The 27,213-nt window shown below is 39.6% G+C and overlaps 1 protein-coding gene across 1 annotated transcript in view; it reads left to right on the plus strand.

Annotated features, from left to right (window-relative positions):
• The window catches only part of LOC115790497 (Down syndrome cell adhesion molecule homolog), a 99,715-nt gene that overhangs the window by 7,223 nt on the left and 65,279 nt on the right, over window positions 1-27,213 (plus strand). The window contains exons 2-3 of the mRNA XM_030744298.1: window positions 17,094-17,411; window positions 18,938-19,084. Coding sequence (XP_030600158.1) covers window positions 17,094-17,411; window positions 18,938-19,084 — 465 coding nt within the window. The remainder of the gene's footprint in view (window positions 1-17,093; window positions 17,412-18,937; window positions 19,085-27,213) is intronic.

Below are 27,213 nucleotides of genomic sequence, written 5' to 3' on the forward strand. Positions count from 1 at the left end.
CCGGGCAACCACAAATTTTCTTTAAAAATTAAAATAAAAATTTTACTTTAATGTCAAGTGTTTTCAGAATTTAAAGTTGACATATCATGCTTTTAAATCCTTCCTTTTCATATGTAAATTTATATATTGTGGTCTATATAAAGTAGAACTGCAATGCTTTGGTCTGAATTCCTCGTAGCTCCACAAACCCCTCGTTTACCCCGTTCTGAGCAACTCATTTTGGTGGTCTTTTTAAATGTGAATAGACATTTCACACCCCGCCCCCCAATAGGGCGGAGACTATAGTGTTCCATTCGGCCATTTTTGTAGTTTGATGGCAGCGATATGATTATCTACCGGCAGAGAAACTTTTTATTCCTAAGTTTATTAAAGATGTCAACAATGGAAGACTTGTCCATCCAGCCTTACATGTTCGAGCCAGAGTTTGACCCAGAGCAGGAGAATGAAGACGACGAACCTGCAGAACCATGCCTTCAACTGAATGCATCGCAATAGGGTGTTAGTACTGTGTTTACACCCTCTCCATCCATACCAACTACAATATGGAGCCTTGTTTAACTATAGTGTCCATACATTTGAAACTACTATTTAACACCCACAAAAGGATACTCATACTCGCTGTTCACAATTAAAGATGTACAATAATTTGATTAAGCATATCTGGACTACAAAATCGCTGTAGGAAAAAATGCCGGATTCACGAAATTGGTTAGCCGGAAGTCCATGAAGTTGTTTAGCAGTTCCACAGCAAATACTGTGACGTAATAGACAAGAAAATGGAATAGGGAATAGAGAAAACTGAACAGACTGAAAACTATGACCCAAAAACAATATAAAGATATTTACGCACTTCTAGACACTCAAAGTACAAAAAAATTTATTTAAGGGCTAAAAAAGTGGATTTTGCACGATATGTCCCCTTTAAATGTTTGGATTTCATGATGCATGTACCTTTTGGTACCCATAAAGTGAACTTCAATATTTTTAGTTAATATGGAGCCATTTTAATAAATCTCTCATGTGGATGGATTTAAGTGAACAAAAAATTAAGGAATAATTACACAGATTCTTATATTTACAGTATTAATAAATCTCTTTTTATTTAAAATCCCAAAACTTAAGGCAGAGACAGGTAATATAACACATTTTCTTTTAAAAATAATAACACAATATTATAATATTTATATAGTACTGTTACTCATCCTTTTTTTTTTATCTTGGATGAAACTTTTACAATAAGAGGGATTCAGGCATATGTATCTATGTACAGATGTGGACAAAATTGTTGGTACTCTTCTGTTGAAGAAAGAAAAACCCACAATGGTCACTGAAATCACTTGAAACTGACAAAAGAAATAATATATAAATATTTACTGGAAATAAACTAATGAAAATTAGATGTTCATTTAAATTGTGGTTCAGCAGAATTATTTTAAAACCAAACTAATGAAACTGGCCTGGACAAAAATTATGGTACCCCCTAGAAAAGATTAAAAATAAGTTGACCACAGGGATGTGTTAAAGTAAGGTGTGTCCTGTAATTAGCATCACAGGTGTCCCCTAACTTGCAATCAATCAGTCTGCTGATTTAAAGGCTGAAAATTAGTCACTGTGCTGTTTGGTATCATGGTGTAACCACACTGAACATGGACCACAGGAAGCTAAGCTATCTCAGGAGATGATTAAGACAACCGCTGACAAGCATTTTCAAGGTAAAGGCTATAAGACCATCTCCAAGCAGCTTGACGTTCCTGTGACTGCAGCTGCACATATTATTCAGATGTTTAAGATCTACGGGACTGCAGCCAACCTCCTGGACGTGGCCACAAGAGAAAAATTCATGACAAATTAAAGAGATGATTATACGAATAGTGAACAACTTCCAAAGAGATTAGACGTGAACTCCAAGGTCAGGATACATAAATATCAGGTTGTGCTATCCGTTGCTGTTTGAGCCAAAGTGGACTTAAAAAAAAAAAAAAAGCCAGACTGGAATTTGCCAAAATGCTTTTTTAAAAGCCATAAAGCTTCTGTGAGAGTGTCCTTTGGACAGATGAGACAAAACTGGAGCTTTTTGGCAAATCACATCAGCTCTGTGTTCACAGATGCAAAAAGGAAGCATACAAAGAAAAGAACACCGTACCTACTGTGAGACATAAAGGAGGCTCGGTTATGTTCTGGGGCTGCTTTCCTCCACAGGGCACAATGAAATCTGAAGACTATCAAGCCATTCTGGAACAAAATGTGCTGCCCAGTGTCAGAAAGCTTTGTCTCAGGCCATGGGTCCTCCAACAGTATGACCCAAAACGCACAGCTCAAAACACCCAGGAATGCCTGCGAACAACACATTGGACTATTCTAAAGGGGCCTTCTGTGATCCCTGCTCTAAATCCTGTTGAGCATCTGTGGAAGGAACTGAAACATGCAGTCTGGAGAAGGCACCCTTCAAAGCTGAGACTGTTGGAGCCGATGGCTCACGAGGTGTGGGCCAAAATATCTGTCGACAGGTGCAGAAGTCTCATTGAGAGTTACAGAAATTGCTTGATTGCAGTGATGTCCTCAAAAGGTTGCGCAACAAAATATATACCATTATTTTTAATCCAGGCCAGTTTAATTATTATTTTTTTTAAATAATTCTGCTGAACCACAACTCAAAAGCAATGTCTGATTTTCATTAGTTATTTTTCAGTAAATTTTTATTTATTATTACTAGGGGTGGGACTTTAACGCGTTAATTTCGATTAATTAATTACGGGGAAATTAACGCGTTAAAAATTTTAACGCATTTTAATCGCACTTTGCACCGTGGAACGTTTCTCAGTGCGCGAGTTCCCGGCATACAGATTATATCGACGCACAATGTCCAAATTAGGGGCCGCATCCTGTGAAGGACCCGGCCCACGTCTTTCGCAGCCCACGAACACCACAAAGACCGGAAGTGAGCAGCTAGCCTTCATATCAGCGTCACCTGCCGTCACCTCTGTGTAGCTCATGTCGCCTAGCAACCGTGAGTGCGAAGCACAGCTGTGTAAAAACAGCTGGTTAAACGGAGAACGAACTTTTTCTCCTTTTTGTGGTTTAATTTTAAATCTTTAATTCAAAATAAGCTGTTAAAACAAGCATAACACATTTCAACATCAAGGAATACAGCTGAGAGAATGATTAATTTCCAACTATAACAAGTGAGACATTAATGTTGAATAAAACTATCCAGTTATGATGCTTAACTTTAATTTCAGGAGTTTGCTTATCACAGGAGCACTTCCACCCTTCGTTGGTCTGTGTAGCAGACTGGTGGGAAAATAAACAAGATTTTGAAGTTTAAGCTTATGTATATTGATTTATTCATCAACTAAACTTAAATTAATATTTATCATGTTAAATATTGAAATGCGATTAAAATGCGATTAATTTCGATTAATTAATTACAAAGCTTGTAATTAATTCGATTAATTTTTTTAATCGAGTCCCACCCCTAATTATTACTTTTGTCAGTTTCAAGTTATTTCAGTGACCATTGTGGGTTTATCTTTCTTTAACAGAAGGGTACCAACAATTTTTTCTACGTCTGTACATACACATCTTTGCATGAAGATGTCACACAAACAGTAATAATTAACATCTATATGTTTAAAAAAACATTTATTATGCATACTAATTCTTTTGCTTTTTGTATTCATCATCACCCTGCCAATGCCATGCTATGTTCGCCATTTGTGGAATTTTGTTAGCGCCACCACTAAATATGGAATGAAGAAATGGAAAAGGTGCCGCAGGCGTTTGCTAGTACTTTTTAATGGAGCTTAATTCTCAAAAGGCCTCAAGTTATTAAGGCATAGTTTATTCAGAAAGGAAGAAAATATTTGGGGGGGGGGGTTACAGCGCTGTTTTTGAGCTGGTATTGAATCCTAACTTCAGGTTTGTCTGTCTGCTGCCAATCAGATGTATGCCTTAAATAAGTATTATCCCAAAGATGATATTATTATTTTTACAAGGTTGCATGAGCTTTTGTGACAAAAAAAAATAAAATGCTGGCCACGGTTTATTAGTAATAAAAATTCTATTTCTGCTGGCTTGTATTAACCTTGTTCCTTTTTATTTGAGTTTTTTTTTTAATGTGCTGCTATTTTGCAAAAGGAAACTTGGTTTTGAGAAATTTCATCCAGTTTTGATCTCTTTCTTTCTTTACAAACAGAACTGTTATTTAATGCTTCTGCCAAATATAAAAACATGCATTTTAACTTGAGTTCTAAATGAAACAGAGTTTATATGTGCACACATGCCAGTACTCCATGTTGGGTCTCTTTGGTGTGTGTGTGTGTGTTTGCGTGTGTGTGTGTGTGTGTCTGTGGGCCCATTGGACTGTATCCCACCACAGTTTTTGCCCATTGTGGGAGACAGGTGGTGGAGGTGTGATGAGTTTGCTATCCATCACCCCTAGAGACAAACAATCACACTGTACCTCATAAATACTGCCTCTTAATCCAGTCCTCCACATACCAGGTTCAGGAATTGAACTCGACACACTTGGTAGCCCAAGGCTGAATTGATTCCCGTGACTTTGGCCTTAGCATGATGCATGTGCCTGATGTATTGTGGCTCACCAACTGTCTACCAGCCTGTCTCTTTCTCTCCAGTGACGCCTCTGAGCTTGGCTTTTCGTGGACTCCTCTTGTATATTCATATCCGCATCTCAATCGGTTTATTCAAGACTGCATTTCCAGAAGATATTTCACCATCAAGTCTGTCCCAGTGTCTCATGCTCCGTTGTCCGAATATTAAAGTAGGCTAAGGGATAACGGAGGAGGCAAAGCTGGATAGACAGAGTGACAGAAAGACAAATGAGTCCAGCTTGGTTTCTCGACACTTCTCCTTATTTTTAAACCTGGCACAGATGCTAAGATTTAAGACCAAGTTAGTGGCGGTTATTTTTAGCCGGCCATTTTTAAAACGCTGTCATCTTGTTTGTAAGGTGTGCAAGGATGTACGCACATGTGTGCAAGATGTGTAAAGTAGGTGCTTTATTCGTTTATTTGCTAGTGTTTATGTGAAGTGCCTATAAATATGTGTGGGAAGGCTTTACAGAGTGTGTTCTTGTGTGCATGCAAACCAGTGTGTGCTTGAGTTTAATTGGGAAGCTGGGTGGGTGGGTTTAGGGTGTGACATGGAGTGAAGCCACAGGAGTCTGATTTATGTCCTTCCAGCCACTCATCGATCCCTCGGCCTGGTGTGAGACTGAGTGCATTGTCAATAATCTTAGCACTTTGTGGTATTCCTAGAATTCCCAGACCTCCTCTGCTCAGACCAAGGTGTGATGCTGCAGTAAGCCATCTTGTCCGAGATCAAATAAGAGGACGCAGGGCCTGGCTTCAGTGCATTTGATTGTAGGGTAGTGTAGCAGTGAATAGATCATTTTGCTGTGGTTGTGCTGTTGAAGAAAATAGAGACTTGCCTCTATTGTTCATACAAAGGGAGGTAATTTGGGCAAACCCCTGCGTGGGTCCCTAGAAGGATGTACTGTAGCAGTTATATACCGTATGTGTTTTTAAGCACCCCACAGACACTTAGCAACACATAGATGAGCTCTATTATGTATTGCTCTGTGTCTCTATCTAGACCATCCATCCCCACAAGTGATTATGCTAATTACTGTTTGATCAGATGATTAAATTAAAACTCGATTCATTCAAAGTGCTAAATGCTCAGAATACATTTGTGTCTGCTTGGCTGGTTGGCTTCACACAGCACGAGTCCCCTCGTGTCCTAGCCACTGGAGGAAAGGATGACCGGAAAGGAGAAGGAAGAAACTGTACAAAACTGCCTCTTATTTTATTCAGGCAGTCGCACAGAGGGAAACGAGGACTGTAATAAAGCAAGCCAGGGGGCTGAGGGGGAGTAGAGGAGGAATGGAGAGAAACAAGGAAAAGGAGAAAATAAAGATGCGTGTGTGTGTGTGTGTGTGTGTGTGTGTGTGTGTGAAATGTGTGAGTATGGTGGGGGTGGGGGTGCTGAAAGGAGCCCAGCTGTGGTCCCCTAAGTGTTGAATAAACATGCTTGATTTAGGGAAATGGCTGTGATAAATGTTTAATATGATAAGTCCATAAAGACGGTCAAATGAGTCTGGAGTATTAAAATGAGTACGGCACGCAGCAGCAATCACAGCAGCTTTGGAGGAGGAGGAGGAGGAGGAGGAGGAGGGGGCGGGGGCCTCATAATGGCAGGGAGAGCTAACACGATGAGAGCAGCCAGCTGCTGTGACATCAACATTAACACACTCTACCAGCTGCTGGTCACAGACGTCTCAGACAAAACAGGGACAGTGGTGCGTGTCTTAAAAGGGCAACCGAGGCAATAACGGTATTATTACCTGTGCAATATTTGTAGTAATAAAATCACAAGTGCAAAGTACTTCTCAAAACAGAGTTCAAAAGGGCAGTGAAAAAGCTAATAAGGACACTGCAATCAGCTGGAAGACCATCGAGGGCTGAAACTGTTTAAACTGATGGCTCATTAAAATCACTGAAAGAAAAAGCAGACAGAAGAGGAAGAAACCAAGAAGCATCTGTGACAGTGAGTGTAGGCATCACATTAGCAAACATATATCAAAATGTTGATGCTGAACTTATCTGCAAATCGTGTTCACTGGCAACAAGTTTGATTTGTTTTTCCTTCAGTGTCAGCTCCTGCAGAACAAAGTTTGCTCATTGTAACTGCTTCCTTCTGGCTATGTTTAGACACTCAGAACCTGCGTATTTTCCTCAGAGCTAATATCGACAACATATTTTCTGTGGTCTGGATTTAACTCTTTGCTGCACTGCTTTCTGCATAGAAAAAGAGTTGGTTATTTGAGTTTGCCAGTGCTTGTGTTGTGAAATTAGCTTTTGCCTCTAAGCAAACAGAAAAAATTTTTCTCTGTCAGTCTTGCACAGGTGTGCCATGGCTACCTAACAGATTTAGCTGGCATAGCAATCCCTGAGAGCCAAAGGCTATCTGTGTCCAGTCAGTCTCTTCAGAAGCATCTCATCTACCCTTATGAAGCCTCCTTGGAGCTCCTTAGGTGCCATCCAGGTGGACAGAGATTATGATAAAACACCAACAGCAGCAGCTTTTCTGAAGGCCCTTAGCCTTAATGTTTGGTGACATAATAAGGTTGCTTGTCCAGTATGTGTGATGTCTGCTTGTTTGCTTGAGTTTGGGCCTCTGCGAGGCTGAAAAGGCATCTGTTCGATGAGAATGTTGCTGCTTAATCATGTTATCAAGCAGGACAGTGTATGTTGACCATTAGATTAGTTTGGAGGCGATTTGATTATATCCAGTAAAGGCTCAATCAGACCTGTTTAAGAATACATACAGACAAGCTTAAAGGGTTTATGATGTCTATTTCTGACAAAACTGGGCCTGACTGTTCAATATAGTCATCATCATAAATATAGAGCCATAACAGCAGACTGCTGCATGAAGATGGACTTAATTTTTTTTTTTTTTAAGATTTCTTTGTTGTTATGTCTGTATCTTGTTTTTTTTTTTTTTTTTTTTTAAGGGGGGCAGGCAATATAGAGTAATGGTAATAAATAATTATCCCCTCTTTTCAAATCTAAGTTGTTTTTTTTTTTTTGTATCAAACCATAATAAAAACATCTTGTCCATATTACTTGTCAACATATTACACTGTGTCATTTAACAAAGAAGTAGGCCAAAATGCAGAAACAGTGTTTGAGAATTAAGTACATCCTTACTGCTTCCATAGGAATTAAAAGGGTAGAAGCCAGGTGTTGCAAATCAAACGCACCTGATTAATTGATCATCAGCAAGTGTGAGCGCCTCTATGAAAGCTGAAATTTTGGAAATTTGCAGGTCTGGAGCATTCAGGTGTGGTTTTAGCACAATACCAAGGACGAACGATATCAGTAATGATCTTAGAGAAGGATCTGCTGCTAAACATCAATCTGGGAAGTGTTCTAAATCCATTTCTAAACAATCTGAAGCCAATTATTCTACAGTAAGAAAGAATATTCCCGAGAGCTCTAGAGCTCTACAGGCTTCAGATAGCGTGTTAAATGTTTAAGTTCATTACAGTACAGCGACAAAAAAACTGACACCTTGCAGTCTGTGAGTCAACTATGAGCTCCTCTGTATCCTAGTGTTGAAGAAAGTAAACCTTAGAATTGACAGAGGATCTACTTTCTTTTTACCATGACTGCAGGCAAGCAGAAATTTCAATCAAGAAATAAATAACGCTACCTGCATCTTATAAATGACTGTGTATAAAAGATGGATGCACCCACCATGATCCCACCCAAACTGGGAAATCATGCCTATATGTGTGCTGAGTCTGCAGGGATAACTGTAAATGAGAAAAGCTGAAAATAATTATTTGAAAGCAGCAGAGAATCCCCGAGACCCTCGCTACATCCATTATGTCCTGCTTTGATCATTACCTGGTGCCTTCTATTTGATTTTTCCTTCACACAATTAAAGGCATTTCCTTTATTAATTGGTGTATAAAAATCCAGCAAAATTCAGAAACTAAAGCGTCTGATGCTTAAACTTGCCCCTGCACTCCTCTTAATCAACTCACTTGGTGAACTTATTCAAATTAAAAGCTAAAATCTTTTTTCTTTTTAAAAAAGAAATATTTTAGACTTTGTTTTGTTAATAGCTCAAGTTTGATTATTTTATGTAACATGAAAAAAAAAAACTATTGGGCTATATAGTCAAAAAACATTACTAAATGCTTCTTTTTAGCAGTGCTGTATTACTTTACATAGCACACTATCAATGTTGGACCGTGTGGGAATAAATCACCCATAAAATATATTTATAACAAACAAGCCTGTGCCTGTTTGTCAAGAGGATTAGCATTAGCTTTCTATAAATACACAGTTTTTATTCATGTTAATTGGGTTGAGGAGAGGCAACAGCGCAATGCTGCTCTCCTCAGGTCTTGGTAAAATAAGAAAATGATTTTAATTAACAGGTAAAACTGCAGGTGTTGAAATCTTAAATCAGCTGTAATAAGTTCCGTCTAATTGGAGGGGCTGCTCCGGTTCGGTAGCAGCGTTTTCCAGGTTCACGTAGTGAAATCCAACTCTTTGTAAATATGCAGTGAATATATGCGACACTTTCAAAGTAATGCGTTTTATTTTTTGTTTACTTTCTTACAGATGTGGGTTTCCCTCTGCCTTCCAGTGTGCTTGTTACATTACACGGCAATATTAGATTTCTGCTAGTGGAGGTTTTTATTCATCATCAGCAGCAGCAGAGGGAGCTGCTATAGTTTGCTACGGTATAATCCCTCATCAGATTCACTCGCACTCATCATCATCAGCAGTAGCAGCAGCATAATTTAGACATCAATGTCTTTATTGCTTAGTTATACTAACTGAGAAGCAGTCCAGGGTCTCTGGCTTCCCCTTGATGAGACAGCCAGCCACTCTGGCCCATTTAAGACATGAAAATAGAGCGGGGAGGAGGAGGAGGAGGCTCATCTGCTGTGGGGGCCTCGTTTTTAGAGTTGCCCGCCCCTCCTAGACATCAGAGGACAGATCTGTCGGTGTGGATCAGCAGCTTGCGTACAGCCAGCCCTTTCTGTCACAGCCCTGCTTAATATTCATGAGAGCAAATTGGAATACAGTCATTTAACTTCCATGCATGGTGTATTGCCTCTGGGCAGATCAGATCAGTGGGAATGCTTACTCACACTGGACTCCCTGGCCCTGGCTGGTTATCATCTCCCTGTATCAGAGCTCCTAGCTAGTACATATTACTTTCAAGTTCATGGACTTTGATATACAGAAAAACTTACTTTGGCAAAATGTGATTTTCAACCATGGCAATCAGATTAAATGAAAGACAGTATACCTGTACAGTGTATTTCAAATTTGGGTCATCCACAGGTCAAGGCCCTATTTTTAGCCGCCGGGAATAAAGCTTGATCGCATGCCTGAGCATTGCCTACATCACACTAATGCTGCACAGAGTAGGAATTTGTTAAGGTTGAAAATTGCTTCAGCTGTTAGAGTTGAATGTGAGTGAGCCAGGTATGATCTCCACATCCCAGGCAGACATGCCCTGAGGGCACAGAGCAGAGAGTTGCTTTAATTACCCAAGGTTCCTGCTGTCACATTGTCACTGTGAGGTACCCGGTGCCACGCTACCATGCAGTGCTGAGTCCCCATGCTGCGGTGGCGTTGACAACTCAGACAATGGATCTGCTCGCTCAACAGATGCAACACTAGTGCCCCCTGAAATATGGGAAGCCGAATCAATCCCACTATCTCTGATTCTCTCTTTGCCCCTTCTTGTTTGCTTTCTGCTGTGCTCTCTTCTTCACATGTCAGAAAGAGTTCATGGAAAGAGGAAAAAAAAAAAGAAAATGCTAGCAGCTGCATAAAAGATAGAATATGTTAGTGTGGAATGAGAGGTCCCATGTGGCACCGGGACCATTCATCTCAACTTGCGAGGACACATGAAAGAGGAAAACATCACACAAACGCTAAGTGATTTTAACATGCTTTGAGCGTGTGTCTGACTAATAATAATGAGGCTGTGAGTCCAGGATTTCCGGATCTGTGGAAACAGCCACTTATTAAACTCATCTTTAACTACTTATTTGCATCGACACTGATTCACTGCTTACTTAAATCAAGAGAAACCCGTGGTTCTGCTGTGGATGTTTACAGCCTGTCAACTGATCAGTTCTAGTGTGGGAAAGAGCACAGTCGTGTGATCATAATGAGCCATAGGTGTTGTTTGTTTTGTACCGTAAGTATGTAGGAATGTTACTGCTTCTCTGAAACATCATCAAAAGGTCAAAAGCTCAGTAAAGAGATTTTTGTCATTTATAACATTAAACAGGCAACAGATTACAAATACTTTTTTTTACAGTATGCAGCGAATGATTGTATGGTTATGTTTAAATATCTATCTGCAGTTACACTGTGTGTACAGTCCTATACAGGTAGGTCTTACTTTATAAACCAGAATTCACTGTTATTAGCATCAACAGCTGTGGGATTACTTGAAATACCAGATTATTTGTCTTCAGTAGTTTAATCTGAGACTTGGCAGCTCCAAGTTGTATACAGTTCTTTACTAAAAGCTGTGATAACACTTAAACGGTAGCGGTCTAAGAACAGAGGTACTACCGTCTGAAAGGTTGCTGATTCAAACAAACAGTAATACTGCTATGTTAAAGCAGACGGCAATAAGCAAGCCGCTGATTTTTCCCAAATCTTATTGATTCAGTCACATCTTTTAAACTTGGATGTGAACGGACATGTTTATGTGTAGCATATGCAATCTCAGGTAGTGACACACTAACTTGTTTTCATCCTTTTTCAAATACAATACAAAATGATCCTTTAAGGAATATTTGTGTCAGTAATGGGTCAATTTCTTTTTGTAATGAACTCTCAAAAAATGATCACCTGTCTCTACATCTCCCTCTCTCCCTCTCTTCAGTTTCACAAGGAAGCTATTTTAAGGAGAAAATATGTATATTTATATAACCAATGAAATCAGGACCAAACAAAAGACAGAGACAGTTGGAATCTAGCTGATGAACATAGTCTAACATTTAGCAGCTAGATGTGGGTGGAGACCAAAACAGAGCTAAAAGGAGAGTGACTGATGTGATTTTATGAATCAGGTGGTCACAAACACATGTCCAAATGCAATAATATGAGTAATAATACTGTTCCAAGTCAGCCTGTGGATGTGACAATAACATTTTGTGATTTTTTTTTTTTAACTACAGAGTGATGTTGTGATTTTATTACTTTTTTTTTTTTTGGTGATGTAGCCATTTTTGATCTATTTATCTTTTTTCTAGTGAGAGCCCTGTTTAATTTCTTAGACACACTTTATACACATACACTTTAGCACTGTAGAGATTTCTTTATAGCTTTGCAAGCCTTAAGATAAATAGTGAATAATATTAGTTTGTAATGTTATTGCTGCAGTATCTGTCTCATTGCTTCCTAAAAGCCAGTTGCATAAACACTAGAAATTACAGCAGTGCAACATGTAAATAAAAGAGAATCACTGCAATGATGAGTTTAGAGTAGCTACAGTAAACTGCAAGAATCACATTCGGAATTATGACAGTAAGCACCAGATTAGGAAAAACAAAGCTTGCAGTCAAAATGGGCTAAATACAAAAAAGCTCTCGTTCTTCTGATAGTTAAGGTTTATACAAAACAGCTTTTTTCCCTTCCGTCCATCTCTCTGAAGATATTCTGGTGAAGGAAAAAAAATCATAGTCAATTATAGATGCATATAATGCATTATTGAACAGTGTCATTTATTTCACCTTTACAGTTGAGCTCATGAAAAATTATGCCAATTACTGATTTTCTCTCGGGCAATGTAGTAAGTGGTTGGGCCCCGAGGCCATTTGTTGGGGCTTGACATGCTGCTCTTTGTGAGGTCTAAGGGGGTGATGTACCTGCGTCATCACACCATCTTTGTGGTCTGGCTCCTGAGCTTAGTCAATTAGGAGAACGAGTAGTGCAGTGATATGCGCACTCTCACCAGAGTCCATTTCTTTGTTAAATTAAATCAATCTCACTCAGCCAGTCTAAACTGAATAGCTCTCACCTACTTTTCATATGTGAAATAGACGAATATCAAAACAGCCGTGGCATAAATCCTAATCCAATTTCTCAGATGGTTGCAAAGAATAGAAGCTTTTCAAGCAACCACACGCTTATTTAATCTACCTTCTCTTGAGACATTTGCATCCTCAAAGTATCAGTTAACTTACATTAATTATTTTATCAGAGAACTTTGAAGTGTGCCGGTTGTTTGTCACTGGAATTTTTAAATTAAGAACACACACACACACATATATATATATATATTTTTATGCCCTTAAATTATATTTACAAAACTGTCTTCACTTACTTCCAATCAATTCCATCTAACTTTGCCAAAAAAAGATATTTTGTTATATTTGTACGCACAGCATATTTCTATAGAGTATGTAGCATAATCAGTTGGATTCTGCTAGATGACAACGAAGTAGTATGTTTAAAATATTTAGACATGAGTGATTTTTAAGTGTCTTCTCCTTCTCGCTAACCTTGAGCACTGTCCGTGAACAGGTGGTGTGCCCCCCCTTCCGATCTGTATTATCAACAGAGAAGATTGATACTCCCAGTGCCAGCTGGAAAAAGAGAATGAATCAGAATTTAATATGACTTTGATGTATTATTTTCATCTTAGCCGGTGCCACAGACCCATCGAGAACCCGGCGCACAATCCCACAGCTTCTTAAAATATTTAAATTGGCTAAAACTTTTTGATGTAAGAGACTGTACAGGTATATGAAAGTTTCTCTGCTGGGAGCATATATATACTGCACATTACAGAAATTTTATTTGGACCAAATAGTCCTGGGGAGAAAATCTTTCTGTAAATGCATATATGACATTTACACAGTCTGCTCTGTATATTGTTGAAGAAACTATACATATGCTATACATGTTCATTGGCAGGAGGATCAAATGAAGCAAGTTAAAATATTGGTTATGTAACAAATCCTTAATTTTCACACATTTGGGAAACATAGTGAGTTGCATAAATATCATTCACTGAAATAAATCAATCTGCAGTTAACAGAAAATGTTTTGCATGCGTCCACATGTGAATGTTTTAGGATAGATAAATCCCTACAGACAGAGTTACAGACTGTATAAAAAACAGATGCAATCAACAAACTGATTGGTTGGAATTTGCTACCTGAGTCACAGCTAACATGTTAACAAACATAATTACAGCACCAAACATTTTTTCTATGGTAGCATGTTGTATTCTATGGTGCTTTACAGTTTTCCACACAAAGGTGAATAGAGCCATCTAAAAGACATAGTACAGGCCATATAAACACTTTGTTCATTTTTGGTAATGTAATTTAGGCTGTATCCTAACCAGCACGCAGTTGAAAGTAGCTGTGCATGTAATTTCATTCAGTTAGCGTACCTACTTGTGATATATGTTAGCAGAAAAAAACTGTGAAATTATATGTTGACATAATTAATGCTGATATAATTTAGTTTTTTAACATATATTTCATTAGTGTCTTTTAATACAGGAAAAATGCACTATACAACTTTGTTAGCAGACAAATCTGATAACAAATTTGTCTGCTAAACATTTAGCAAACTTTTTAATGTAGATGTTTTGAATACTATGAAGGAGTACGAAGCACGAAGGAGTACGAAAGAGTTTAAAGGCCACATTGAGAAAAAAAATTGTGCATTTTGAGAATACAGTCAAAATTTTGTGAAAAAAAAGTTGAATACTATTTTGAGAGAAAACAACTGCCACGGCTGCCATATCCTCCACAAAAGGCCTTGGGTAGATGAAGCAACTTGATCAGCAGTCTTATTGTGTCTTGTGAATCAACATATCCCCTCTGTACTGCACGAAGGTGTAACCGTCGATATCCTTGCGTCTGTCCATTGCCAGTTTGTGTTTTTTTTTTTCCTTCTAAGCAGATGCAGCTTTCTGCACCATCTCTTTAACATTTTCATACTTATAATAGTTATTACTACATCGTGTTTATGTACTAAAAGAGAAATAACTTCCTTGTTACTAAAACTGATTCTAAAGTATAGTTTCACTAACTCATCTACATGAGACATTTTGGAGAAGGTATAGCAGACATGGCGTGGCAGTTGTTTGACTTGAAACGACAACTTTAATTTCCACATTTTGACTTTTCTCAAAATAGTATTTTGACTTTTTTCTCAAAATTTTGACTTTATTCTCAAAATGCACAATTTAATTTCTTTTTCTCAGTGTGGCCCTAATGCTCCTTCAAAGAACACGTATAAAATTAGCACACTTTTTCAGTTTTTGAAGTGTTTGAATGATATCAATATCAGTGTTAGCTTGTTTGCTGCATATTTTTTTATACTACAGTTAGCCTTTATAGCACTAAATTAAGCTAGCTAATATTACTCAACAGGGTAAGGTTATTTTCAGCGTTGCCAACTTAGTGACTTCATCACTGGATTTAGTGACTTTTCAGACCCCCCCAGTAACTTTTTTTCCAAAAAGCAACTAGTGACAAATTTAGCAACTTTTTCCAGCGACATCAGTGACTTTTGGAGAAAGGCCGGAAACCTGAAATCCTCCGCTGTTGCTGTGTTTTGTGTAGATACAACCTTCATATTGCATCCCACGACATCGAGTTTTCTTACACAAAAGTGGCCCAGATAAAGGAGGAGCGTTGAATGTAGAGCTAGCTAATTGTACCCCACGTAACAGTGTTTTAGTTCAATTTGATATTCTAACATTAAATAAAACGGGACAAAATTGATTTATGTAATGTGGGACTAGGTAAAGTATTAAAGTCATGATGTTATTTCATAAAGTTCATTTGTAATTCTAAACATATTTAGGGTGTTTTTTCCTCACGTTTTGTCTCAACAAAGATGTTATTCCTCTCTCCTACAGCCTCTGTTACAACTATGTGCAAATTTTAGCGACTTTTAGGACAGCCAATTGCTACTTTCCTTACTGAGGAGTTGGCAACAGTGGTTATTTTTACTATTAATTCATTTTGCTGAAAAAAAAAAAACCCTCAAACTTTCATTTGCCTTCTCTCTCCAATACTGTAGCACACTTTACCCCTTTAGTATAACCTTATACAAGATGCTTTGTAAGCAAAAGTAATTTTGTAAGAAAATACTCCTTGGGGGGAACAAATGGTAAAGTATCTTCTAGCAAATGTATAATTTTATAATCTCAGAGACTGTTATCCTGTTTGTATTTTGATAATTAATAATTACCCTCCCACAGTCATGAACTATTGACCACACATTTGGATGAAATGTTTGCATAGTTTTACTGGTGTAATATGCGAGTTTGTGTAACACAGAAAATGTAGGTCTTTGTCCAAGTCTCCAATATATCAACAAATTCCTGTCAGGAAAAAAGGCTCCAATACTGATGTTAAGCTCACTAATAATTTTGTGTTGAATTCCTAATCTACAAATGAGTGTAGTGTGGATGTGCTGTGTGTACACGAGCAGGTCAGTGGAGTGTCTCATTGCTAGTTCAGAGCTGCTGGAGCAGAGAAAAGGATGGAAATGTCTGCAATTTGAAACCTTGTTAGGAATTTATGAAGTGCTAAAATGTTTTCTCCCCAGAGAGAGTCCAAGCCAGCTGCCAGTGCCACTGTAAGCTATTTACTGCAGAGCTTCGCCACCAGGCTGAGACAGCGAGGCACACACACACAGATGCTGTATTTTTGCCTCAAATACAAACAAATTGTCTTTTCACAGAACCTCAGATTACAGACATCTGCTGCCTTGGCTTCTTCACTCTGAAATCAAACAGCTGTAGATTTATATGCAGCTAATTGAGCCAACATTGACATTTATTACCCTCCTCTCCTCTTGAGAATGCTCCTGCACTAACTACATTTACTACCATTCTCTTTACCATGATGCTGCTTTAAACTGAAGCGTGAACATAATCACTGCAGCAGACCTTCTTTCATAATTGATGGGAGTTTATGTTAATTTAATGTTCCCAAAATCCCAGGGATGGGAATACATTGATGAATCCATAACGACTGATCATCAGCTATGCATAGCAGTACTTGGAGTGAAAGATTTTTGACAAATACTGAATTGAGCTTTTTAGTTTTAACTAAATGAAATTGATACTTAAATATTAAATCATCTAAATAAAAAAAAAAAAAAAACACAAACTATATCTGTGGTGGGACAAAGTTTTTATTAAAATCAAAATCTCTTGTTCAGAGCTTTATTTGTGAACTTTAATTGAGGTTGTACTTTCAACATTAATTACTGGAAATTAAAAATTTTTTCCATTTTTGGCCACAGTGGCTTTTATCCACAGCAGAGAGACAGGAAATGGAGGAAAGACACACAGGCAAACCAGTGACAGGCCAGGACTCGACACCGCAACGCGGCATATGTATTTGGTCACCGGCTTCACCACTAAGCCACCCGGGTGCCAAATTACTGGAAAAGTTAAAAACGAAATTCTGATAAATAAAATCATAACTACTGAAAGACTGTGACATTTTCCTGTGTTTTTTTTTTCTTTTTCAGTTTTCAGTGAAGACCTACATTCCAGCTTATACTTTGTCAATGCATCTCTGCAAGAGGTAGTATTTGCCAGCACCACAGGGACCTCGGTGCCCTGTCCTGCTGGGGGTGCGCCGTCTGCCTCGTTGCGCTGGTATCTGGCTACCGGCGAGGAGATCTACGATGTCCCGGGCATCCGCCACGTTCACCCCAATGGAACCCTCCAGATCTTCAACTTCCTGCCATCCAGCTTTAGCAAGCTGATCCACGACAACACGTATTACTGCACTGCCGAGAACCCTTCTGGCAAGATTAGGAGTCAGGATGTCCACATCAAAGCCGGTGAGTCTACAGTTGAGGGCTTGAAGGACTAGTTGTGGTGGTGGTGGGGGTGGTGAGAGAACTTGCACGAGTATGAATGGAAAACATTGCAGAAGTTGCAACACTTTTAGTGCTGATAGTTTTTTTTTTTATAATATGGTGGTAAAGTCCAGCAAAGGTGAATTATTTTGAGAACACATACTTGTTTAGGTAGGTAAAAAAAAAAATGTCTGTGTCCAAAATCTTACTAGAATGTTGTCATGTTAAGGACCAGGCAAATGCTCAAAGCATTTGGAAAACAAATTAAACTGATGATTAGTCTGTTGCTGTGGCTCGGACCGCGGTCAAAGGCAGAAGCCTCGGCCGTCCGAATCCCCTGTTATTCTTGGAACATGGAACATCACTTTTCTGGTGGATTAGAAACCCAAGGTAGTGCTTGAGGTTGAGAGAAACCAGTTAGAGTTGGTTTTACCTGAACACACAGCGCCTGTTCTGGAAGCAGTCTGCTGGAGAGGGCTGGACTTTATTCCACTCTGCCGTTGCCCTCGGTGAGAGACAGCAAGCAGGGTTGGGTATATTTGTATCCCCCGAACTTGATGCTTGCACTTTGGGGTTTTCCCCAGGTGATGAGAGGGTTGCTTCCCCCCCGCCTTTGGGTCAGGGAACAGATCCTGACTGTTGTTTGCAGTTATATGCCAAATGGTAGAGTACGCTCCCTTTTTGGAGGCACTGGGTAGGGTGATGGCAGGTGCCCCAGCTGGGGACTGTTGCCCTACTGGGGGACTTCAGTGCTTGTGTGGGCAATGACAGTAAAATCTGGAGGGCTGTGATTGGGTAGAACAACCTGCCTAATCTAAACCCCAGCAGTGTTCTGTTATTGGACTTCTGTGCCAGCTACCTTTTGTCCATAACAAACACTCAGACACACCACCTTGCAGGTTGATCAATTTTATAATTGCGTCATTAGACCTATAGTGACATGTCTTGAATACTCAGGGGAAGAGAGGAGCTGGGCTGTCAACAGATGGGCCTGCCGTGCCTAAATGTATATTGAGGAGGAGTGTCTGGAAGTTGTCCCAGTCTGTGAGATCCTCAACTCCCACCTCTGGCAGAACCTCAACACCATTCTGAAGGAGGTTGAGGACACTGAGGCTGAATGGACTATGTTATGTACTTCCATTGCTGAGGCACCTAGGAGGAGCAGTGTAAGGTGGTTGGTGCCTGCTGTAGTGTGTTCTCTGAAACATAGATAAGATTAGAAGTTCATGTCATAACATGTGCCAATTTTATAGTTACATTTTTTTTTTTAGGTGAGCTTTGTGTCTCTATGTTAAGTTATACTAAAGATACCATGAAATGAACAAGTGTCCCCTTCTTTGCAGTTTTAGAAATTAGAGTTGCAGCTGTGATGTTTTCCTTGATGATGGCCCTGGACTGCTTGTCCTACCTGCTTTAAATTTGTTTTTTAAATGTGTACAATAATGTAATTTTTTTTTTCTTATGAATGAGACCTGTCATGTATTTCTTTATTTTTGCTTTTTTAATAGTTTCACGGGAACCCTACACAGTCAGAGTGGCTGACCAGAAGGCTATGCGAGGCAGCGTAGCCGTCTTCAAGTGCATTATTCCTGCTTCTGTGGAGGCCTACGTCACTGTTGTATCATGGGAGAAAGACACCGTGTCACTCAGCTCAGGTAGGAGAAGAAAATACTTAAATACAAACTTCAAATATAGAGCTTTTAGCACTCAAACCCTCTATGTTCACAGCCTGGTAAGAACTGCGCTCAGTGTGTAATATCTGAAGGTAAAAAGCAAATGTTAATGTTAAAATGACCAAGTACATTTGTAACTTTGTGCAAGGTATTTACTAAAAAGAAGTATTTTAGTGCCCAGTGCCACACTAGTAATTTAAGAGAATTTCTTTCTTTCTTTCTTTCTTTCTTTCTTTCTTTCTTTCTTTCTTTCTTCTTTCTTTCTTTCTTTCTTTCTTCTTTCTTTCTTTCTTTCTTTCTTTCTTTCTTTCTTTCTTTCTTTCTTTCTTTCTTTCTTTCTTTCTTTTTTTGGCTGTTTATCCCAGCCTCCTTCCACTTACTCTGCTTGGTGCTCTTTGGACACTGTGTTCTTGTTTAACTGTGAGTCATCTTCTTACCTGTTTACTGGCTTAGTCTGCCATTACCAGAGCTCTGCAGCTCTGTACAGCTATGTCCCCACACTAGCCAGAGGATGTTGATAACTGTCGCATTGAATCACTGGGCTTCTCTTTCTTGTACACACACCACCTTAGCCAACACCATTTTGAGTCCAGCAAGGGGTAAAGTGGGACAGTTTACATAGCATTACATAGCACTGACCTAGTTTACTCTCCTTGTTTGAATCCAGTGGCACAGCATGATAGCACAACACACCAGAACATTCTGTGGGTTGAATTTTTACTCAGGTTAAATGGGATGCTTATCTCTTTGATTGCTCCGTGTACTGCCCGCTGGCTGATTTTGCTTCATACTGTGGCGTTCAGGGACCTGTAAGTGAGCACTTGATGTCATTTGACTGAAGGCAGAATCTGGGACGGTGTTTTGGTGGCATTTTAAATGTGTGTGCTCAAGCATGAAGATGTGTCTTCTGATCCATGCCAGCGACTTATTTACTCGAGGTTACTCGAGTTACTTGCTGCGAGCGGCTGGTTGAAGACATTGCCTAATGTCACGGAGAGCGAGCAAATACGCAGCATGCAGATATGATTAGGTTCTGCAAATGAAATGAATCATGTAGACAAGACCCAGAGATGATGTTTATCTTAACTGTGGCTGAACAAAAAAAAAAAAATAAAAAAAAAAAGAAAAAAGTGTTCATGCAGATGTTTTTACATAAATCTTTATTTTTAGCAAAAACAAAAGTTTGTCGGCCTGAATTAGAAAATACATGAAAAACATCTCTTCATGTATGGATCATGAGTAGCATTTGTGCCATTTCTGCAAATCAAAAACCAATCTTTGACGGTTATTTCCCAAATCTGCTCTCATCACATCGTGCACAGTGTCCTGCCTTTTCTCCAGCACGCCTGACGGCCTATAGAATATGCAGTGAAGTTTTGATGGATTATATTGTACACTCGGTGTTCTTTTGAGTTCTTTCACAAGTGCTCAAAAGAACAACAATATTGGATTGTCTGTGTTTACTCCAATAAGTATTTCAGCAGGCGAGTGCTGTCAAAAGCATGAGCACACGGTCAAAATCACTGCTGCTCGGTGATAAATATTTGATGGTAGATTCTGATGCATGAGCGGATTCACCACGCACTGTTATGGAGAGGGTATGTTTACTCTAGAAGTGAGGGTTAGAAGGTGGTGTGTGTGTGTGTGTGTGTGTGTGTGCGCGCTTGTGTTTGTGCATGAGCAAGTGAGTGAGAGACACCATAAGGATACCAAGTGAGCTTGACAATGGCAGGAGGATGCAGTTTGACCCAGCCTAGTTTTCTGACTTTTTTTTTTTCCACAGCCCTTTACTTTCTTTTATTCACTTTTACATAAAAGAAGATTTAGTCTCAGAGGACACAAAATAAAGCTATCCCACCGCCGCACTGAATTATTAATCTCAGGTTTTTGTTGGGAGCGGTAACATCAAGTGCACTTCTCTACCCTTGCATGGTGCATCAGAATTAGAAGGAAAAACATGTCTTTTATGTGATGTTTCTCTTAGCAGAGACTGAAGTAATCAAAATGGTTAAAACATCGAGGCGGATGATGATGAACACCCGCAGTTCAGATATTCTAAAACACCCAAACTGACACCAATTATGCGTCCACTGCCTAAAACGGGCAGGTGTGAGCTTGCGTTTTAAGATCTCTAAGTCACAGAGAGGAAACTGGCTCAAATCACAGCTACTGACATCTGTGGAATATCCAGTGATTCACATTAGGGTCAAAAATAGATGCATAATTACAGACTAGGGCCTGTCTTAATTAATCAGCTGTGATTGAAAAGTTAATTACAATATGAATTACCTTTCAGAATGAGGACTGCTTAGTAGTCATTTGAAGTGGCCTGTTTTCAATGTGAATGAGCACGATGCAAGCTCACTGGGTCCTAATGTTGCCACTAACATACCATTAACCTGTCATGAATATTAAAATGGATCTCGCAGCACGAGCTTTCAAATGGCCGGCTCCGATCGCCTCCTCGCCGCTTTTGATAAACAATTGACAGAGCTAATAGAGAGATGAAAGGGGTAAAAAAAAAAAAAATGAAAGAAGGAAGGTAGAGTAGGGAGGGTTAGAGGGTTGAGCTGTGTCCTACTGTGGTCCTGCCAGGATTATATATGATGGAGCTTTTTTTGAATGCATGTGTGCGTTAGTGTTGTCACATGCACGTCTACGTACCAGTGTGCACCCATTCATGTCTATGCAGATGTGTTTTTTTTTTATACATGCCCCTGTGTGTTTGCATGTCAAGTGGCTGTGCTTTTGAAAAGGGATGGTGTGTGTTTCTGTGTTTTCTGTGTGCCTACCTTTTGTCTCTCATCATTCATGATATGAGGCAGCTTAATGAGCTGGGCGGCCTTGGTCTCAGACAAGAGCTTCTGTAAAACCAGTGCTTAGACATTGAATGAGCTGCAAAGAACGTGTCATCACAGAGACCTTGTACTCTCCTTTAGGATGCTTATAGTTGTGTCTGTTGTGCAATTTGAGCATAAATTTGACATCTGCTTGCAGTAACATTTTGGCTTCTTCAGTTGTGAGTTGTAATCTATCAAGTCGTAGATTAGTTCCCTTTGTACCTACTGTGCACACACCAACTTCTTATTGACTTTTCTTGCGCTCTATAGATTAAGAAGGAACCTCGGTCCGAAGTTATCATAATGTTTGTGAGAAAAGATACACACAAGACAGGTCTTAGAGATTTTAAATTATGTTCCGCAAGTGGAGGCATCTGGCAAACTGGGAAACCAGAAAAGCAGAATGTCCTGTTTAGTGTCGAGTGTCAAGAATTCTATTTCTTGGTTAAATGGTTTTATATATATTTTTAAAGATTGTATGTAACTGAATGTTTCATGTGTGTGATCTTCATTTTTCAAGACAAATTGTCAATTATCAGCTATATTTTAAATATCACCGATTCCACCATCTCAACATTTGTAATAGTATACCTAATATCTCTGACTCTTATACTGCTGGGGCTTTGTATCGTGTTTCTAACTATCAAAATCTAAATGGATATGTGATCATATGATTCATTTAACCAGACCTTTCCAGTGCCATACTGTATTTAGGCTAAGAGAAGACTATACCTGTACACCTATTGTGTCACTAATCTGGGGGGAAGCCTGACACAACCTCAGATAAGATAAGTGTAAGCCAGAGAGATGACCTGCAGAACGCCCTGGGGGAGAGTTGGGAAAAGAGGGGAAAGGTGAGGGGAGGTCAGAGAGGATGGTGAGAGGAGAGGGAAAAAAAAAAGAAGTAGAAGGCTCCTGTGTCACAGGGAGATATGGCCTCCTTCAGGGAAAGAAAACGCATGCCTCTCACCTTTTCAGGCAGGAGATTAGGTTAGAGATGAAGGACAGGAAGCTTTATTGTGTATTACAGTAAGACATAGGCTTAGAGTGCAAACGAAGGAAAGAAGTGACTCCACAGGCCCTGCCTACTTCCAGGGTGTGCTGCCATCTTGCCTTTCCGCCCTCTAAATTCCATGTGATACTTAATAACTTTTCTTCTTCTATGTTTGAATATGATTTGGAAAATACATGAATACTGTAAAACTACAGCACTTGGCTGTTGTCTGAGTAATTCTATATTTCGCCATAAACATGTCTGCAGATTTTATTTATGGACAAATATCCTGTTTTTTGTTTTACAGCAAATCATATCACGTGTATGTATAATCTAAAATATTTTATTCATTAAATGCAAAGTAGACCTACAAACATATTGCAACATTGGATTATAGTCATATCACTTGTAGCTAGTCTCACACATTTTTTAAAGAGAGTTATTTTTTGTTTTTGTATTTTCTTCTCTTCTCTTCTCTTCTCTTCTCTTCTCTTCTCTTCTCTTCTCTTCTCTTCTCTTCTCTTCTCTTCTCTTCTCTTCTCTTCTCCGTTGCTCTTGACTATCGGACTTCTTTCTTTTCCTCTCATCTCATTGCATAACCTGCTTGGCACAGTGCCCCAGTCAATTTCCTCCTGCGTGGAAAATGCTATTTTTTTTTTATTTGCTTTATGCAAATAACTCCATCAAATACTTACAGCATCAGTGGGGGGGAATCTGGTTACATTTTTCAGTCCTGTGCACCAGTGACGTGCGGTGAGGGTCGTGACTGGTGAGGCACTGACGTCATCACATCAGATTTACAAACATATAGCTTATTCACCATTTGATTGGCAACAGTTGTTTTGTTTAACATTAACATAGTCTGAAGCAAACCTTTTAGCTCCGGTGTTGGTCTTCCTTTAATTATTATCTTCTGCTTCGATTGAAAGTCCAGTTTAGAAAATTCTTTCAGTTGAGTTATGTAATCTTCCATGTTGAACATAAGGCCAAGCAACAGGAAAAACTAACTGGCCTTGCTAACTGTTTATGGTAGCTTGCCGCCGAGGAGTCGTAGAGTCCCTGGGATCACCAGCGCCCCCTACCATGAGGCACGAGAACTGCGTGCCTCACCTAGTGTCTCTTCGCAGCAGTTTCATGATCGCTCAACACAAGAATGCATTACACACACATACAGTTGTTAATGAAAAAAACAACAAAAAAAACTGTGCATTATATACACCAGCTAAAATATGGAAATTTAGTTCATATAGTAAAAGTGTTAGAACATTTTAATAGCCACATGCAAAGGGAAAGTAATCCGGTCTCACTGCATAGCATGCCAGCACAGTTAGCAGTCATTGGCAATGACTATACTGAGCCGCACCACGGATTGCGCAATCCGTGGTGCGGCTCGCCGGGCTGGTGCCTCACCGTTCGTCTCTTAGTATTTGACCGGCAAATGCGAAAATTCAGCGATTTTGAAAAAACTAATCTAAAAATGGTGTAGTTAAATGGAAAAGAACTTTAAAATACAAATCACTGAATGAATATAACCATTTAATTTATTTTTTAATTTTATATTTCCACGATGACAGGTGAGGCCGTGCCTCACCTGCCTCCCCTGACTGCACGTCACTGCTGTGCACGTTGGCTTCCCAACTGGTGAAAGTGCTTCTTCGCGCCACTCCTGCTTTCTGCTCACTTGTGTCTCTTCTTGTGAATGCTTATAGGGGCTAATTAAACAGTTTGCGTCCTAATAGAATTACAGCCTTAACCAGCCAGTGGCCGAGTCACGGGAATGTAAAGGATGCAAAGGGGCTACTGTAGGTGTTTGGTTTATAGGATCACTGTTGCAGGATTTTATCATGCCAGTGATGTGCCACTGTCTCCATTTTTCACTGAGATTGACAGTGAGGGCACTGAGAGGCAGGCAGAGATGGGGCTGTAAATTCAACACGCCCAAAGTCAGGCCAACCTTGAATGGAGGGCACAGTGCTAGAAATGAGCTTGCGAGGGAAGAAGATGCAATGAAATGTAGAGAAAGAGAGGGCAGATTAGAAGAAAGGAAGTGAGAGGAGAGTTGGGGAAACAAAAGAGTGAGAAGGAAGGGCTAGAGAGGCGTGTGGGTGAGGCTTTTTCTTTGGTAAACAAGAGACTGCATCACATTCGCCATATGATCTCTTCCCTCTGTCTTCCTTTTTAAATCCTTCTTCACCCGTTCATACTCTCCATCTCTTTCAGATTTCTGTTTCTTCCTTCTCACACAGGCAGGGTTTGTTGATCTTGTTTGGGGGCTTGAAAATGGGTCACGGCTCAAGCACAAGACTGTGATCGCTAGAATTCAGAGAAAGATCTAGATATTATTATGAATGCGTGCACATATCAGCACGTATATGTGCTTGTGTTAGCGTATGTTAGTGGATGCAAGGTTGTGTGTTTTTTTGCACCACACTCCACCCATTCTGCAGTGAAACCGTATGAAAACAACACCGCCTATCATTTTGCTCCCCACCTCCTCCCACACAGATCAGCAGTTAGTGAAATGCTGACCCTTGTCTTTCACTGCACCCCTTTTCCCAGTCCCCACACACACACACACACACACACACACACGCACACACACACACAGCTGCCTGAAGGCTAAAGGAGATGGTGTGCTTATTGTTTATGTGGTATGTTTCTCTGTAAACGTCCTGCTGTTGAGTATCTATTTTTATTTAAACAAATTTGCTGTGTGCACCTTGTGATAATGTCAGATAAGAAGTGTTTTGGGTTGGTGGGCTAAGGCCACTCTTGTGAAAGGAAAAAAAAAAAATCAATAGTTGTGTGCATTAATCACTCTGCTGCCACAGAGAATTATGGGAAAAGGAGCTGAAGGATGCATTTTGTGCATTTGCAACTTATGAGTGCTGCATGAAGGGGAGTTTGGGGAATTGGAAGAGGACGAGACAAGACCCTTTTAGCAAGAAGTGAGGTTAGCGCAGAGATAGTTGGTGGGGGGTGTTTTCTTGTGTACATGCATTGTGTGCACAGTCATCTCACTGTTTTCTTTCTTTCTTAGCTCGCTGTTGGATGGGATTCACACGGTGTTATTTTGAAAGCTTTGATGTTTCAGCCTTTAAAATAGCTGGGATCACATTTTCATCTTAAAGGTTCTTTAATAAGCAGTGGTTTCTGGATGGTATAGCTCACATTTTTACCCTTTTTTTTTTTTTTTTTACTTTATTATTTGGTTTCAGATCTTCCTTCAGCAATGAGGAGAAATAGAGAAAACCTTGCTCTCCTCGGACTTTCTCTTTGAGCCTCCACTGTTTGAAGTCTCCATCTTAGCTGTGGTGAGGGCTTGAGGACGTGATACATATTTGATAAGGATCGATAGAAGGGTTACTGAGACTGAGATGAGGGAAATCAATCTTGGACTGGGCTTCCCAAAAGCATCTTAAACCTAAGGTGATCTTTGAAGAATCCAGCTCCGGAGCTGATGCACAGACTTGAAAATTTCACAGACATACAATGGAAAATTTTTTTAAGCTCTTCCTTGCTTTCATGTACTTTTTTTTTTAAGCTCATCTGTGGAACAACTGTTTCACTGATGTTTATGTTTTATATTAAGCCATCTACTGACATAATCACTGCACATAAAACAATAAAGCAATCTGTTCAGTGATGGGGGACTGAACAGCAGACATCGTTCTGGCACAGTGGCTGTGATTCCCAGCTGATACTCCATACGGATAGACAAAATCAACAACTGTTGAGGCGGGCACTCTTCCATCAGTGTTTACTAATAAACAGTAGCAATATGGCAGCCATTAGGCTGTTTAGGCAGAGAATGATTAGGGTGGTGATGGCTAGGCGCAATGGGAGACTGAACATGCTCTCATCTTTAATAGGCAATTTGGCTATGGGGGATGCCTCTTTGTTTTTGACTTGGCCTGAAGACAGAAGCTTAGATAAGCACTGATTTGGAAGAGTGTGCTGTGAGTGCAGTGATTTTGTTTATAGAAATTTGTATGATGCAGGCCAGTGTGAGCCACTAAAAAGTGTAGAATCGAGTGTAGTATCAAGATGGCATTAAATTTGAATTTTCCATAACAGATTGTTATGGAATCAGCTCATTACCGCGGTTAAAAAAAGAAAGAAAAAGATGTAAATATATCACTTGTTTAGAGAAAAGTTAGAAATTTAGGTTTACAGTTGAAGGAAGCTCATCTAAATGAAAAGGTCCATCCTGCCAGAGCTTATGGATTACTGTAGAGCAACACTCTGTTGAAAATGGACTGGAGCCGGGCCAGAAC

The sequence above is a fragment of the Archocentrus centrarchus genome, chromosome 13 (assembly GCF_007364275.1).
Source record: "Archocentrus centrarchus isolate MPI-CPG fArcCen1 chromosome 13, fArcCen1, whole genome shotgun sequence".
Classification (NCBI taxonomy): Eukaryota; Metazoa; Chordata; class Actinopteri; order Cichliformes; family Cichlidae; genus Archocentrus; species Archocentrus centrarchus.